The 16,753-nt window shown below is 45.0% G+C and overlaps 1 protein-coding gene across 3 annotated transcripts in view; it reads right to left on the bottom strand.

Annotated features, from left to right (window-relative positions):
• Sort1 (sortilin 1) overlaps positions 1-16,753 on the bottom strand; it is an 88,193-nt gene that overhangs the window by 22,209 nt on the left and 49,231 nt on the right. For 2 of the 3 annotated variants that reach the window (XM_045138020.1, XM_045138021.1), the window contains exons 7-11: positions 15,418-15,467; positions 11,683-11,813; positions 7,911-8,055; positions 5,879-6,034; positions 3,260-3,366 (exon numbers count right to left, since the gene is read on the bottom strand). In XM_045138020.1, the coding sequence (XP_044993955.1) occupies positions 3,260-3,366; positions 5,879-6,034; positions 7,911-8,055; positions 11,683-11,813; positions 15,418-15,467 (589 nt within the window). The remainder of the gene's footprint in view (positions 1-3,259; positions 3,367-5,878; positions 6,035-7,910; positions 8,056-11,682; positions 11,814-15,417; positions 15,468-16,753) is intronic. The other variant, XM_045138022.1, reaches the window with a different exon arrangement.

The raw sequence follows: 16,753 nt of genomic DNA, 5'->3' as shown, positions 1-16,753 counted from the left end.
CTGAATAACCAGACCGTGACAGTCAACCTCTATTATCAACCAGGCGTGGTGGCGCATACCTAGAATCTCAGCACTTGGGAGGCTGAGGTTGGAGGATCACCTTGAGCTCAAGGCCACACTTCAGCTACAGAGTAAGTTCCAGGTCAGCTGCCCTAAAGTGAGACCCTGCCTTTTGCCTAGCTGTCCTTGGTCCTTATTGGCAAGTGCATCCACTCTGTTGCTGTTATCCTCTGTGGACACTGGAACCCAGCTTCTTTAGCCTTCCAATGTGGACTGAAGACCAGCAGCTCTTCAGGAATCCTCCAGGCCTCCAGCACCAAACTGGTACTCCTGAGTTGTATCTAGTCTTGTGCACCAAGGAGCTACCAGGTTCTCGGCGACCCTAGCCTGCAGACAGCCATTGTTGGATTACCCAGCCCATTTTGTGGAAGTCATCTGAATGAACCTCTCTGTAATTATATTTACTCTGTTGTTTCTTTCCTCTACAGAACCCTGACTTACACACAAAGAAATCTTAAATTAAAAAGAACAACCATTACCTGATTTCAGTATATGCTACATACTATAATAATACTAGCAGAGAAAGAGATATACAGGGGCTGGGAGATGGCTCAGTGGTTAAGGGCACTTGCTGCATAAGCACGAAGGCCTCTGGGGCTGGAGACCTCCAAATTCAACTTCCTAGAGCCCGCATTAAAACAATGTGGGGGAGGGACAGGTGGCTTAGTGGTTAAGGTGCCTGTAAAGCCTAAGGACCCAGGTTCGATTCCCCAGGACCCACGTAAGCCAGATGTACAAATGGTACACACATCTGGAGTTCATTTGCAGTGGTTGGAGGCCCTGGAGTGCCCATGATCTCTCTCCCTCTATTGGCCTCTGTCTCTCCAATAAATAAATAAGTTTTTATTTATTTATTTGATTTATTATCTGTAACCTCAGTCTTCAGGGGGTGGAGAGTGGAGAGTTGTTGAGGCTTACTGAGGGACAGCAGCTCTGGGTTAAGTGAGAGAGCCCCTCTCAAACAATACGTGGATGCGCCATGAGAGAAGAACAGCTGATCTGGTCTCCACACACTCACACATGGGCACCTATGCATTTGCACACACACACACACATGCACACACCCCATATTACACATATACTCTACACACATGAACATACATGTATGCACATGCAAAGAAAGAGACACAGACCAATGGAACAGAACAGAGTCTCCACATTAATTCACATATTTAAGTCAGCTGTGGTGGCTCATGCCTGTAATCCCTGCACTCTGGAGGCTAACGTAAACGAATCGCCATGAGTTCAAGGCCAGCTTGGACTATAGAGCATGCTACAGTGAGATCCTGCCTCAAAATACTAAAAAAAGAAAAAAAAAACAGATTTAAGGTCAGTTAATCTTTGACAAAGGTATCAAGGGCACATAACGGGAAAAGGATGGCTTCAATAAATGGTGCTGAGGAAAAAGGGTAACACATGCAGAAGAGGAATGTGAATTCTCGTTTTATACAATATGCAAAAATTCATTCTAAATGGCTACAGACTTAAATGTAAAACTCAAAGCTATAAAAAATGGGGCTGGGAAGATGGCTCAGCAGTTAAAGGAACGTGCTTGCTAAGCCTGCCAGCCTGGGTTCAACTGCTAAGCTACTCATGTTAAGCCAGATGCAAAAAGTGGTGCAGGTATCTAGTATTTGTGGTGGCAACAGGCCCTGACATGTGCATGTGTGCATGTGTGCATGCACAGACACATATGTAAAAAAAAGAAAAAGAACTACAGGGCTAAGAGATGGCTTAGCAGTTAAGATGCTTGTCTGCAAAGCCAAAGGACCTAGGATTGACTCCCCAGCACCCAAGTATAGCCAGATGCACAAGGTGGCACATGTATCTGGAGTTCGTTTGTAGCGGCTGGAGGACCTAATGCCCTCCCCTCTCAAATAAATAAAAATTCTTAAAAAAAAAAGAAAGAAAGAAAGAAAGAAAAATACTAGCAGAAAACATGAGGAAAAAGCTTCTTGAGTGGTCGGGCACGGTGGGGCAGGCCTTTAATCCCAACATTTGGAAGGGAGAGATAAGAGGATTATCCTGAGTTCAAGGCCACCTTGAGACTACATAGTGAACTCCAGGTCAGCCTGAGCTAGAGTGAGACCCTATCTCGAACACTGCCCCCCACCAAATGAATGCTTCTTGACATAAGTATAGACAATGACTTTTTTCTGTTTTTAAAATATTTTTCGAGGTAGGGTTCTTCTCTAGCCCAGGCTAGAATTCATTATGTAGTCTCAGGGTGGCCTTCAACTCATGACAATCCTCCTACCTCTGCTTCCCAAGTGCTGGGATTAAAGGCAGGTGCCACCATGCCTGGCTGACAATGACTTTTTTGTAAGCAGAAGAATTCTTCTTCTTCTTTTTAACTTTTATTTGCTTGCAGGCATGGGTGCATGTGCAAGTGTGTGTGTGTGTGCGTGCAAACACATGCCAAATGCTGGTGCCACTTTCTGTGGTTGGCTTTTATGTGGTGGCTGAAGACTTGAGCCCAGGCCGGCAGGTTTTGCAAGTAAGCACCTTTAACAACTGAGCCATCTTCCTAGCCTCTGGAAATGACTTTTTGGAAGAGGACAAGAGTACAGCGAGAGCTTCCAAGGCCTCATTACCACTATGCCATCTCCTACCCAACTGCCACATCTGTCTATTCAGCTGTCATTCAGCAGTTCAGTCACTGTTGGCCTCGTAGGGCTGTGGAGGGGCTCAGTGGGCAAAGCATTTGCCACGCAACTGATGTCTGCGTTTGGGTCTCCAGGCCCGTGGAGAGAAGCTATGGTGGACCATGTGATCTCAGCACACCTACGGCTGGTGAGTAGGGAGGAGGAAACAGGAGAAGTTTCTGGAAGCTCATGGATGGAGCTGTAAACAAGAGACCCTGCCTCAGAAAACAAGGTGGAAGGCAGAGACCCACCTGAAAATTGTCCTCTGACCTCCACATGTGTGCGGTGGCTCACATGCATGCACACATGCATGCATGCACGCACACCCACCCACACACTTAAAAATGATCTATGACATCTTGATCTTTTCATACAGTTCTTACTTTGCAAATTCTAAATGAATTACATTATGCTCATTTTTAAGTGTTCCATCATCAGCTACAGACCCTAAATTTTCAGTGTAAGACTTCATTAGTCAAAAGCCTTGCGCAGGTCGCGGTGGAGCAGGCCGGCTGCTTTTCTGCCCACATGAAGGACAGCAGGAGCCAACAAACCTCGTTCTTGTTCTTTGCAGTAGCATCACACTGGCTGTTCTCAGGCTTCCGCAGGTGCGTCCACCTTCCTCCCTGGTCAAAAGTGATCACGGTCTGGATAGAATTATCTGAATGGGAAAAGAATGACCATAAGCCTAACATGCTGGAGGCTCCCAGTTAAAGTCAGTGTATCGCTGCGCTGGCTCTCCTGAGACCATAAAACCTTTTAACCCTGCAGTCCCACGGGCTTTTAGGATCTTACAAAACAGCTCAGCTTGATAACTAAGTGGCACTTTAAATATAAGATCTGAAGAAGGCCTGCCATCTGAACAGGACCCTCAATTAATTCCAGAAATCGTCTGAGACTGGTACTACTGAAAAGAAGACATCTTTTATGCTATCATTTGGATCTTAAATGTACCCCTCCATGTGTTAAAAGTCTGGCTGTCAGCCTGTGGTGAGGACTAGAGGGAGAAGGTAGGTCTTTGAGGGCAGGCTTTGAAGGGCGTGTTGGGGTTCCCGTCCCTTCCTCTTTCAGAGGGGCTTCCTTTATCACATGCGTCTAGCAACAGACCCAAGAGATAAGCAGGCACAGACTGGAACCTCAAAGCTATGTGCCAAAACAAACCTCCTCTTTCTTTTTCTGAGGTAGGGTCTCACTCTAGCCCAGGCTGACTTGGAATTCACTATGTAGTCTCAGGGTGGCCTTGAACTCACAGCAATCTTCCTGCCTCTGCCTCCCAAGTTAAAGGTGTGCCACCGATGCCTGGCTTGCTTTCTTTTTTAAAAAAGTATTTTGCTTAGAATTTTTTAGGAACTTTTTTATTGACAATGGTGACGATCACAGTCCCCTCCCATGACCTTCCCTTTTCCTCTCAAATCCAGTCTCTCTTCTATTTTGATGTCATCATTTCCCCCCCCTATTACACAAGTCTTATGCAGGTAGCATTGGCCATTGTGAGGTCATGTATATCAAGGCCGCTTTGTGTTTGGATGACAGCATTGTAAATAGGCCTCCCTCCCTTTGGCTCTTGACATTCTTTCCACACTTTTTTTTGGTTTGTTTTTTAGAGGCAGGGTGTCACTCTAGCCCAGGCTGACCTGGAATTCACTATGTAGTGTCAGGGTGGCCTCAAACTCACAGCGATCCTCCTACCTCTGCCTCCCGAGTGCTGGGGTTAAAGGTGTGCGCCGCCACGCCCGGCCTCCACCACTTCTTGTGCAATGGTCCCTGAGCTTTCTCTCTTTCTAAGCTAACTACCTCAGGCGTTCTATTACTGAACCAGAAAACCAACACAGGCTAACTCCTGACCCATGTGAGTAGGCTGATATATCCACTCTCCTTCACTGTCTGGTGCCTTGGGGAAAAAAAAAACTCACCATGGGAAAACATCAAATCTTTGCTCAAGGAATGTCATGACACCAGGCTTGTTTTAGGGACTCTCAAGATTGAGTGACCATTATGTAAGAAGCTACCATTAAGCCTCTGAGTGAACAAGACAGACAACAACAACAAAAAAAAATCTTGTGAAATGCATTCCAGTAGGGTGAGACAAACACCAAATATAGTAAATCAGTAAATTGTATGTTAGAAAATAAGTGCTGTGGAAACCACTTGTGCATGTTAAGGAGCGTGTGTGAGGAGGAGGGCGGGACAGTCGAGGGGAAAGTGAAGGAGCAGAGATGGTTCAGGGGCAGCATCAGCCGGCAGGCAGCCAAGGAAACGGGGAACGTCAACGCAGGTCTGCAACAAATGAATATGTGTAACTGCCAAGTTGGAGGGCTGGCAGGGGACAGAGTGAGTGTGACTGAGGAAATGAAAGAAAGAAGTGGAGGTAAGGCCAGGGAGGAAATAAGGAGCCAGTGTCACTTAAGACCTCCTGGGCTATTGTAAGGAATTTATAAAAGAAAACCAAACAGTCCTTACCTCCTACCAAAAATAAATACATAAAACATTAAGGGTGCTTATACTTGGGAGAAATGCTTTTGCTTGCGTAGCTGACCCTCAGGAAAGGTGAGCCCTGCAGAACTATCAAGTCGAGCACTAGAAGAACCTTGGCTGGCCTACTGCGATGTTCTCTCTAAGAAAAAAGAGCAGCGGGGCTGGGCAGACGGCTCAGTGGTTAAAGGTGCTTGCTTGCAAAGCCTAATGGCCTAGGTTTGATTCCCCAGTACCCACATAAAGCCAAATATGCCTGGTGTGGTGGCACACGCCTTCAATCCCAGAACTCTGGAGGCAGAGATAGGAGGATTGCCAAGAATTTGAGGCCAGCCTCAGATCACATAGTGAATTCCAGATTAGCCGGGACTAGAGTGAGACCTTACCTAAAAAACAGCCAGATGCACAAAGTAGCACAAATGTATTTGTTTGCAGAGGAAGTTTTGGCATGCCCAAACTCACTTTCTCTTTAATAAATTAATAAAAAAAAATTTTTTTAAGGGAAAAAGAGAAGTGGTTCAAATCCAGGCTCATTCCTAGAGGCCTACACCTCCCAGTAAGAAGACTCATGTACATGTTGCACAATACGGACTCTTCCTTCTTCTGGGTCACTGCTTTGCTCTGCCTTAGTTCTATTTAGCATAACTCATTTTCATAAGGGAGCCCAAATTTACATAGGTAGGCTGGTCGGCAAGACTTACCTTCTGAGAGCATGCTTGTTATGTAGACGCCACGGAGCGAGGTCACGTTCGTAAAATCAGTCTCTCCGCCTGTGGTAGTGTACAGATGTCGGTCCAGAGACTTGGAATAGACAATGCCTCGATCATCAGAGGTAAAGATTGTGCCAAATCCAGTATCTGAAAGAGGCAAACAGAAACATTGAATCTTGGGAGGGAACAGAGAGATAAACAAGGACTGCCTAGGCCAGCACATTTCGCTAAATGTCTCTATCCACAATAAGACTCAGGCCTGGGAGCCATTCAAGATCTTCAAGCCCATCTTAATTCTAGTATTCAGCTCAGTGCCTGAAATATGGGAGATGCCAGGTTTGTTAAATGACATCAGAAAAGCTCTTCCTAGGATTTGTTGGGAAGATGGGGTTAATGGAAAGGAGATGGGGAGAGAGGTTAAGAGAAGGTGATAAGAAAAAATTACATCCAAAATACATCACAGGCAAGTATCAAACTGCCAATAAGAAATAAAAATGAGCCGGGTGTGGTGGTGCTCACCTTTAATCCCAGCACTAAGGCCACCCTGAGACTACATAGTGAATTCCAGGTCAGGCAGGACTAGAGTGAAACCCTACCTCAAAAAAACCAAAAACCAGAAGCCGGGAGTGGTGGTGCACGCCTTTAATCCCAGCACTTGGGAGGCAGAGGTAGGAGGATTGCCATGAGTTCAAGGCCACCCTGAGATGACAGAGTTAATTCCAGGTCAGCCTGGACCAGAGTGAGACCCTACCTCGAAAAACCAACCAACCAACCAAACAAACAAACAACCCCAAAACCAAGCCAAACCAACCAAACAAAAAAATCAGAAAAGGCTCTTCCTACATATATTTTGCTGGAGGAGCACATATTTAGATTTGAATTTTATGCATTTCTAGGCTTTACATGTAAGCACCTTTACATTTCTAAATCTTTTTATTTTAGAATACTTTTTTTCAAGCTTTGTTTGGTAAAAGATTGATTTTAGCTGGGTGTAGTGACACACACCTTTAATCCCAGCACTGGGGAGGCAGAGATAGGAGGACAGCTGTGAGTATAAGACTACAAAGTGAACTCCAGGTCAGTTTGAGATAGAGTGAGACCTTACCTTGAAAGGCAAAAACAAAACATAACAAAAAAGAGATTTTTTTTACTGGGCTGAAGAGATGGCTCAGCAGTTAAGGCACTTGCCTGCAAAGCCTTAATGACCTGGGGTTCAGTTCCCCAGGACCAACATAAAGCCAGATGCACAAAGTGGCACATGCATCTGGAGTTCATTTGCAGTGGTTAGAGGCCCTGGCACACCAATTTCCCTGTCTTTCTCTCGTCTCTTCTATCACTTTCTCTTTCTCTGTGCAAATATATATACACACATATGTATATACAAATACACACATATGTATATATATGTGTGTGTATTTTTTTTTTGTCAAATAGCTATGAATTTCTCAGCTGGGTATGTTGGTGCACACCTAAAGTTCTAGCATTCAGGCTGAGGCAGAAGGGTCTTACATATGTGTGAGGCCAGCCTGGGCAACACAATAAAGCCATGTCAAACAAAAAATAGTTTCTATATGTTTCCAGTACTTCCCTGGTAACAGAGAGTTTGAAGTTCAGTACCACTTTTTTCCCACTATTCTCTGCCTAGAACACTCAGATACACTCACAGGCTACCATCAAAACAAGTGACTGTGGCCAGGTGTGGTGTGGTGGCGTATACCTTTAATCCCAGGAATCAGGAGGCAGAGATGGGAGGACTGCCTTGAGTTTGAGGCCACACAGTGAATTTCAGGTCAGCCTGGGCTACAGTGAAACCCTATCTTGAAAAACAAAACAAAAAACCAAAACAAAACAAAACAAAAAGTGGCTATTTTAAGAGACAACATATTATCTCTAGGGCAGAGTAATCAATAGGATGTTAATAAACTTCTTAGGGTAAGGAGAAAAGTTGGCATGTAGAAAAGCCCTCTGAAGGAGTCTGAGCTTGAATCGCTATGCATTCAAGGGTAGACATTGCAAGTCTTACCTCCAGGTTCATCGACATGCATGAATACCATATCGTCGTTGGCTGCCAGAATGGAATAGAATTGCTCCTGTCCCACAGAGGGGAGCTGGGCCATGCTCCATGTATCTCCATGGTCTGTTGACACGTGGATCCTTCTTGTTGTATCCTAGAATAAATATACCAACATCTGCATTTTTAATCTTCTGTCAAGATGCCATGTGTACAAGGACATGAGCAGGAGCAACTTTCATAGTTATTATGCATTCTTTAGCCACTGGGACAACTGCACAGAGAGGTCACAATACTAATCACCAGTGCAGTTTCTAACCCTCCCAGGCAATGAACACTCTGTTCTATCTTGGCTTCCTCTTTGGCTCTGTCATCCTGGCACAGTCAAGACCTCTCAGTCTCTGACAATCCATCTCCTTCAACAGAGCAAAGAATCTGACTGGACTTTCATTAGCTTGACTTTATAACCATTTAAATATACTTTCTTGATAACTCTTAAAATAATAATTACTACTTTTAAGTCTGGTGTCTTTGAGATAGGCCCAACATTAGATAATTAAGAATCTAAAGAATTAGATAATTAGTAGTCTAGAAAATGGAGATGAAACCCAGGTTGGGAGATCACAGGGAAGTCAAGATGTGACATGCCTTTAAGGAATTCTCTCAGAATAGCTGCGATGAAGAGAATGTGCCTGAGCTAGGAAAAAGCCAAGGAAAATCCCAAATTCCAGTAAGGAAACTTATCACAGAGTAACTGGAGAGTCAAGGGGTCTGTTAGAAAGGCAGTTAAAACCTATTGATAAACTGCTTAAGATGCTAGTAGAAGTCTGTGGATGTAGCTCAGTGGCAGATAACTTAGCTAATATGAATGAAGCACTAGGTTCAAACACCAGCAGTCGGGGTGAAAGCCTTCTAGATTTGTTAGTTGCTAGGTTATTAATATCTGGGTCTCTTTAGCTAATTACTTTAAAAAAATTTATCACACTTTTTTTTTTTCTTTTGAGATAGGGTCTCACTCTAGCCCAGGCTGACCTGGACTTCACTCTGTAGTCTCAGGATGGCCTCGAACTCACAGTGATCCTCCTACATCTGTCTCCCGAGTGCTGGGATTAAAGGTGTGCGCCACTACGCCTGGCTAGCTAGCTATTTTTTTTTTAATTTATTTTATTTATTTATTTGAGGGGGACATACATATATATGTATATATGTGTGTATATATATGTGTGTGTGTGTATATGTATATGTATATGTATATGTATATGTATATGTATATGTATATATATAGAGAGAGGGGGGAAGAGATGGAGGGAGGGAGGGGAAGAGGGAGAAGGAAGGTTGGGAGGGAGAGAACAGGTGTGTCTTGGCCTCTAGACACTGCAAGTGAACTCCAGATACATGCACCACCTTGTGCATCTGGCTTTATGTGGGTACTGGGAAACTGAATCCAGGTCTTTAGAGTCTGCAGGCAAGTGTCTTAAGTGCTGAACCATCTCTCCAGGACAGCTTAACTACTTTTTAAAGTCCAGTGATAATTTATACTGAGATGTCTAATTACTCTGAATCTTATTGTTGTAGGTAGAAAATGGAGTTCAAAAGCACAAAGCAGAATTTTAATGCTGCAGCTGGTACAAGGGGACTAAGGAGGCTGCCTCAGGATAGCTTGACTTCCACCCAGAGTCTCATCACTGGGTATCCCTAGGCAAATTACTGAACTTCCTCATGCATAAAACAGAGGTGATGGTGTTAGATCACAGGGTTAAATAGGATATTACAAAACTGTTTGAGTGACATGTACTTACTGTTTAGACCTCCTCATCTCCAGTCTTTCAACCTCCCTATACCAATGGACTCCTTCTGTCAAGGTCTCCACCAATGCCCGTGGGGAGTTCTCAGAGCACATCTAATTCAACATCTCATTCAGGTTTAAGAGAATTGCCCATTCCTCCTCCTGAGCGCTCTCTGCGCAGCTTCCGTGATGCGGTGTCTCCATTTCCCACCTTACCTGTCCCCTCTCCCGGGGCTTCTCTGCTAGAGTCTCCCGCTTTTCTTTCCAGCCTTCACTGGAGAGGCTTGGAGGCTTGTTCAGTCCTTCTATCTCTTCCCTACCTGCTCACCCTTAGTCATATGGCTTTAAATACCACGTCATTTTAGGAGAGTCTTATACCCAAATGCTTACTTGACATTTCCTCTTAGAAAATATGGATAGGCATTTCATATCCAACACTGAATCCTTCATTTTTCTCCCACAAACCTGCTCCTCCTGTAGTCTTTGCTAAAAGAAAACAGCTCTGCCACTCACCAGTTGCTTAAAGACTCTACAATAGCTCATGGTCATTTCTTGTCTCCCAAGGCATATGTGAGCCACCAGCCAGTTCTGTTGGCAATATAGTTTTGTTTTGTTTTTTTTGAGGTAGGGTCTCACTGTAGCCCAGGCTGATCTGGAATTCACTATGGAGTCACAGGGTGGCCGCGATCCTCCTTCCTCTGCCTCCCGAGCGCTGGGATTAAAGGTGTGTACCACCACACCCGGCTCTGTTGGCAATACATTTAACCATGCATGCACGACCTCTCTGCTTCTCCCCTCACCCACGTTCTCCTGGCTCCCCGGATGACCGACTGTGGCTCTTTTTGCTGCTTCAATTCTCACCTCCTCTTAGGCTACACTGTGAACACCAGCCCGCAGTTCTTACAACCTATGCAGAGCTCGTCAACACGTGCACAGTCAAAGCCCAGCGTAGGGAGCCTCCCCTTGGCCCTGGGGCCCCTCCCTGGTGCTCCAGCCACACTGTCCTTCTTCCCTTTCGTCAGCAGATGGCGCATGCTCTAGTCCCCGCGTCTGCGCCCAACACTGCTGTTTGCCCCCAAGGCCTGAGGGCCAATCCAACCACTTTGTCATAGCCCTGCCCCGGCTCCCAGTGCTTCCTGTTCCCTATTTTAGATGACTACCAGAGTAATCACTACCTGATGGACTTGCTTCTTATTAGCTGTCTCCACAACTGATCACCAGGTCTGAGAGCAGAACACGTATCTACTTGTTCACTGCTATCTTACAGGAGTAGCCTATTGGTTGACACTTACTTTTTATTATGATTAATAGATTATGTGAAAATGGATTTTTTTCCTCCAGATGTCCATGTATGAGTCATGTCAAACATTTAGTCTACAAGTTCACAAGATAAGCTAAAGTCACATAGCAACAAAAGGCCTGAGGGGGGCTGGAGAGATGGCTTAGTGGTTAAGGCGCTTGCCTGCAAAGCCAAAGGACCCAGGTTTGATTCCCCAGGACCCACGAAAGCCAGATGCACAAGAAGGCACATGTGTCTGAAGTTTGTTTGCAGTGCCTGCAGGTCCTGGTGCGTCCATTCTTTCTCTATCTCTATCTGCCTCTCTCCCTCTCAAATAAATAAATAAAAATAAAAGTAAAAAGGCCTGAGGGTCAATCAACCTCTGTAAACAGTCACTCCCAAACTTTACAATGATTTTAAAAACTGTGGGAAAAAAACAAGCAAACAAACAAAAAACAAGCCAGGCATGGTGGCACACATCTTTAATCCTAGCACTTGGGAGGCAGAGGTAGGAGGATCACTGTGATTTCAAGATTAGCCTGAGACTACATAGTGAATTCCAGGTCCGCCTGGACTAGAGTGAGACCTTACCTCAATAAATCAAAATGTAAAAATTAAAAACAACAACAACAACAACAAACAAAAACCTATGAAAGTCTACCAGCACTAAGTTATAAAGGGGTCGATATAGGGCATATTGGTAGGAGGCAAATACCTACCTTATCAGCCATCACAGAGGCAAAAAGGAAACGTCCCCCAAGACCAAATGAGTAGATTTTCACACCAATGGTTTTGAAGCTTTTTCCTAAGTCTGAAGTTCTCCACAATTCCAGTGAGCCAAGGTCAGCTTCTTAAACAAGACAAAATATTAATTAAAATTTCACTTACTGGTGAGCCTAGTTCAAAACAGCTCCTTTCAAACTGTTCTCATTGTTTATATGCAAAAGCATTTTTAATCCAGTGTGGGCTGATCAAGTAGCCATATAAATGAGCTATGGCATCAAGATAAAGGGAATTTGCATTTGGGTTTTGTGGATATGAGACTTTACACTGGATGGAAATAGGAGAGTTCTTTTGATCCACAGGGGTGGATAAAAATAGCAATGACAGAAGTCTGCTTTATTCTCTTCATTGCATACTTTAAAGCTATCTTATTTAACTTTAAAATCCTATTTCAGATCTGGCTTTCTGGTTTATCACCTAATATGTTACTACCTGAGTATACGTTCTATGAGGGCAGACCTGGACTTATGTTCAGCCTTCAGCAAGTACTCAGACCTTTGATGTGTGAATAATAAGATTCTGCTTTATTCTTTGAAATTGTACCACACGTTAGATAGTCAATAGCTCCACCAAAAAACAACCCAGGCATGTCAATTCACTATTATTTGTAGCTTAATATTAGCTTTATTTAACGTACTGCTGTCGGCGATTGAATATGAAGTGCCCACCCCCTCCCAGGTTCAGGTGTTTAAATGCTTGGTTCCCCAGCCAGTGGCACTGTTTTGGGAGTTGGGAACCTTTAAGACTGTGGCTAGCAGAAGTGACCACTGGAGCAGGACTGGAAGATGATGTCTGCTTTGGGTCCTGACTTAATCTTTCAGCTTCCTGGTATGCTGGACCATGAACAAGCCCTGCCTCAAGCTTTCACTGTACAGACAGCTGCCATACTCTCTCTGCCAGGATAGACTGGACCCTTTAAACTCTCAGCCAAAACAACCTTTCTCCCCTTAAGTTGCTTCTGTCATTATTTGGCCCCACTGATGAAAAATGGATCTAGTATAGGAAATTGGTGTCAAGAAGTGCACTGCTGTGTGACGGCTGATCATGTGGCTCTTGGGCTTTTGGAACTGGCTTCTGGAGAAATGCGAAACAGTCTTGCGCTGTGGGCTAAAGAAGTTCTAGAGCACAAAGGCATGGATTAATGAGCAACTCTGTTGGTCACTCATGAAGACCAGAATGCAGAGAGAAATGCAGACAGTCAAAGCCAGGCTTGTGAGACTGAAGAAGGGACAAGGACTTTATCTGGAGTTGGGCTAAAGTCATTCATGTCACATTTTGGCCGAGGATGTGGCTACATTCTAAGTTCTAAAAATATCAGGGAGGCTAATCTTTAAAAATAGTGGACAAAAATAGTGGACTAAAATCTCAAAACAGCATTAATATTGAGGCTGTGCCATGGTTACTGCTCACTGCATTCAGTCAGGTTTTTACTGGGAATTAACAGCAGAAAGATGTGAAAAATGTGCAGTTTGCTGAGGAAAGGAAAAATTTAAAGTTATAGACGAGGCAGATAGAGCAAAGAGACTGTAACTGGTAGTAAGAGACTAGTGTCATTAATGAGAAGTCTTTGACTCTTAACTTTGCAATGAGAAGACAGGCAAGGCACTCCAAGGGCAAAACCCATTCATTAAAAGATGCAGGGTGAAAAATGCAAACTCATTTAAAAAACTTCATTTAAAAGGAAAGTGCCCAAGAAGACAGAGCACCATGCAAAAGCTGGGCTGCCAGGAAAATGTCTGCCCAGGTCCAGGCAACTATCCTGCAGGCTATTGTTCACTGCTGCTGTTGCTGAAGGGTGGGTAGTGGTCACTTCTCAAGCTGGCAGCAGAACTTGGCTTTGTCCACGCAGTGTTAGTTTAGTAGGCATGCAGAGTCAAGAGTGATGGGGGGGGGAGGCGGAGAGATGGCTCAGTGGTTAAGGCACTTGCCTGCAAAGCCCGAGTTTGATTCCCGAGTACCCCATATAAAACCAGATGCACAAAGTGGCACATGCATTTGGAGTTCATTTGCAACAGCTGGAGGCCCTGGTGTGCACATTCTGTTTGTTTCTCTTCTCTCTATTGCTCTCTGCTTACAAATAAATTAAAAAAAATCAAAAGTGTGATAGGGATGTTAAGGTTTGCATCAAGGTTATAGGAAATCACGCAGTGGGCCAGGCAGTGTTAGCCAGTTGGAGTTCTTGCAGGGAGACGATGGGGCCCTGCGGGAGGCTGTGAGGTTGAAGCACAGGGAACTCCAGGACACCCGCGCTGTCAGCAACGTGGGATGTCCACTGAAGAAAGTTGTAGGCCCAAGTGGAGACGGCACAAGAAAGAAGCCATGCTGCAGGCATCATGGCTACAAGTGTGGGGTGACTCAAGTCCACTGGGGCTCAGAAAACACTCATCACAAGCCCCAGATGCTACACGTGGAGCTCAGAGTTTGGTGTTTGTCTTGCCAGGTTTTGGTTTTGCTTGAGTTCAGTGTTTCCTTACCTTCCTCCTGTTGCTCCCTTTTGGAACAGAAATGTTTCATCTATGCCACTATGTATTGGAAGTATACAACTTGTTTGTTTTTAATTTTTTTATAGGGCCTCATAATTAAAAGATTATCTTAGGCTTCAGAAAAGCCTTTGGACAGCTGAACAGTATGGGGACTTGTAAGATAATAGGGACTTTGAAAAACTGGACTTAATCCATTTTACATTATAAGGTGACAATAGTAAGCCTATGGGGGCCAATGGTGGAATGTGAGGATTGAAATGTGAAATGACCCCCAGGCTAATGCATTAGAACAGCTGGTCTCCAATTGGTGGCACTGTTTTGGGAGGTCATGGAACTTCTGGAACTTTGTGGCATAGCTGGCAGAAGCTGGTTGCTGGCAGGTGGGCTTGAAGGTGATCTCTGTTTCTGGACTGTTTCTGCTTTCTGATCCACCAAGACGTAAGCAAAGCCATGTCACTATCTCCAGCTGCCAACAAACAAGCCACTTCTGCCACCATCTACGCCTTCTCCAGCATGGTAGACCAGACACTCCCACCGCCATGGACCGAGCCGCTGCTGCCGCCATGCTATTTAAACTGTAGGCCCAGAGAAACCCTCTTTCCTTAACTTGTTCTGTCATGTATTTGGCCATGAGAAAAGCAAATGCTATGACTGGTGAGATTAAGTAGGTTGCCTCTTCGTAGGGCATGGGATAGTAATGTGATTGTGTATTCAAGATTTAAAAATCATTAAGAGGAGATTGGGAAGATGGCTCAGTGGGGAAGAGTGTTTGCTATACAAGCATGAGGATCTGTGTTTGACCCCAGCACATGGCATGGCTGTCCTATCTGTAACCCCAGTGATGAGGGTAGAAACAGAAGGATCACCAGGGCTCCCTGATCAGCCAGTCTAGGGAAAGAACAGTGAGCTTCAGGTTCAGTGAGAGACTGTCTTAGGGAAACAAGGCGGAAGAGTCATAGAGGAGGCCACCTGGCATCTTCCTCGGGCCTGTGCCCAGGGCACACACATATGCCCCCCATACCACACATACTAAACACACACCAAAAAAAAAAAAAAATCATTAACAGCTCTCTCTAGCTATCTCATTTTCAGGAGCATGGGGAGATCACCTGTTTCTCTCTCATACAACTAGAATATTCTACCATGAACATACAGCAGGACACTCCTCTGTGATTAAAATATACTTACTACAGGAGCCATTCACATAGGTGGTAAAGAAGATGATGTTTTCTGGTCCCCTACAAAGAAGGCAAAAGTGGGGATAAGAAATGTATGAAGACTGCTAAGAGGCTGTGTTAACCTTAGTCACAAAGCCCTGGCAAGGCCTTCATCCACAGGCTAACAACCTTCTCAGAAGCTGCACATCCCATTCTCTCATGACTCCTGATTGTCTCCCACAGTCCGGTCCCAAGTGTCTTCCACAATCTTCATCTTCATTGCAAGAACCCTTGCAGCTGCTCAAGCCAGTTTCTTACTCTCCAGATCTACCTGCCGCGTCTCCCTCTCCTCAGCCTGCCCAAACGCCTTTGTCTCCTGCAACCAAATCATGGCCCCACAGTTCTCCAGCGTTAGCTTATAAACCAGCTCTCCTGGAAGGCTTTCCCTGTCCCACACAGGGAGGCTTCTTTGCTGCAAACTTCTAGAATAGTAGGTTCTCAATGATGGGAAATTCTGACTCCCAGGAGACATTTGGCAATGTCTGCAGACAGTCTTGATCGCCGTAACGGGAGTTGAGGGAAGGGGCAGGCAGGAGTTATTCCTGACGTCTAGTGTGCACTCTGCTAAACACCTCACAGTACACAGGACGGCTCTCTCAAGAGTTATCTAGCCCAACAGATCATTAGTGAAGTCACAAATCCCTGTTCTAATCACCAGTGGCCTAACAGAGGAGCGGATGCCCTTCTGGGCCACTGGGCTACGAACCGCTTGCCTTTCATTTGTCATCTGCTCAGTTATTGAAACCACCAGGTGCGTGTCTGCCTTCTCTCTCCTCAAGTTTTACACTTTGCAGATTCCCCTCAGAATTTAGCTGAGTGTTTTCTATTAGCTAAATAATTTAGTTCTCTCATCTCAAATAGACAACTAGGTCAGAAGTTAAATTATTTAAAACATAGCTTGGAAAGGGAGTTTGGAGGGAACTAGACCCTGATAGTACTTATAGATTATCACCAGCAAATGGTGTTGGCTTTGAGCGTGTCTTTTCGTGACTTTAGGTTGTAAATTCCTAGGTATATAAGTTCTAACAGGTAAATAAGCAGCTATCAGTAGTGCAGGTATTTCCCCCCGCCTCGGCCTGTACCCCCTTCCATGTCCAGGTCTGTATCCCTATTATATCCCATTATCCCAGACTGGGGACATACAGACGAGGCACACTGGGAGATAGGGAGCCCTTGGTCTGCATCCCCATGTCCCTGGTCTGCATATACTGTGCCCCTGCTCCTCCCTGTGCCCTGCCCGCTGCTCCCTCCTGCAGCACTCCTCGGCTGCATTCCCAGAGCGATCACCACCATTTTGCCACTGGGCA

The sequence above is a fragment of the Jaculus jaculus genome, chromosome 19 (genome assembly GCF_020740685.1).
Source record: "Jaculus jaculus isolate mJacJac1 chromosome 19, mJacJac1.mat.Y.cur, whole genome shotgun sequence".
NCBI classification, from domain to species: domain Eukaryota; kingdom Metazoa; phylum Chordata; class Mammalia; order Rodentia; family Dipodidae; genus Jaculus; species Jaculus jaculus.
The sequence above is the reverse complement of the archived record's forward strand: the minus strand, read 5'-3'. Positions and strand labels throughout refer to the sequence as shown.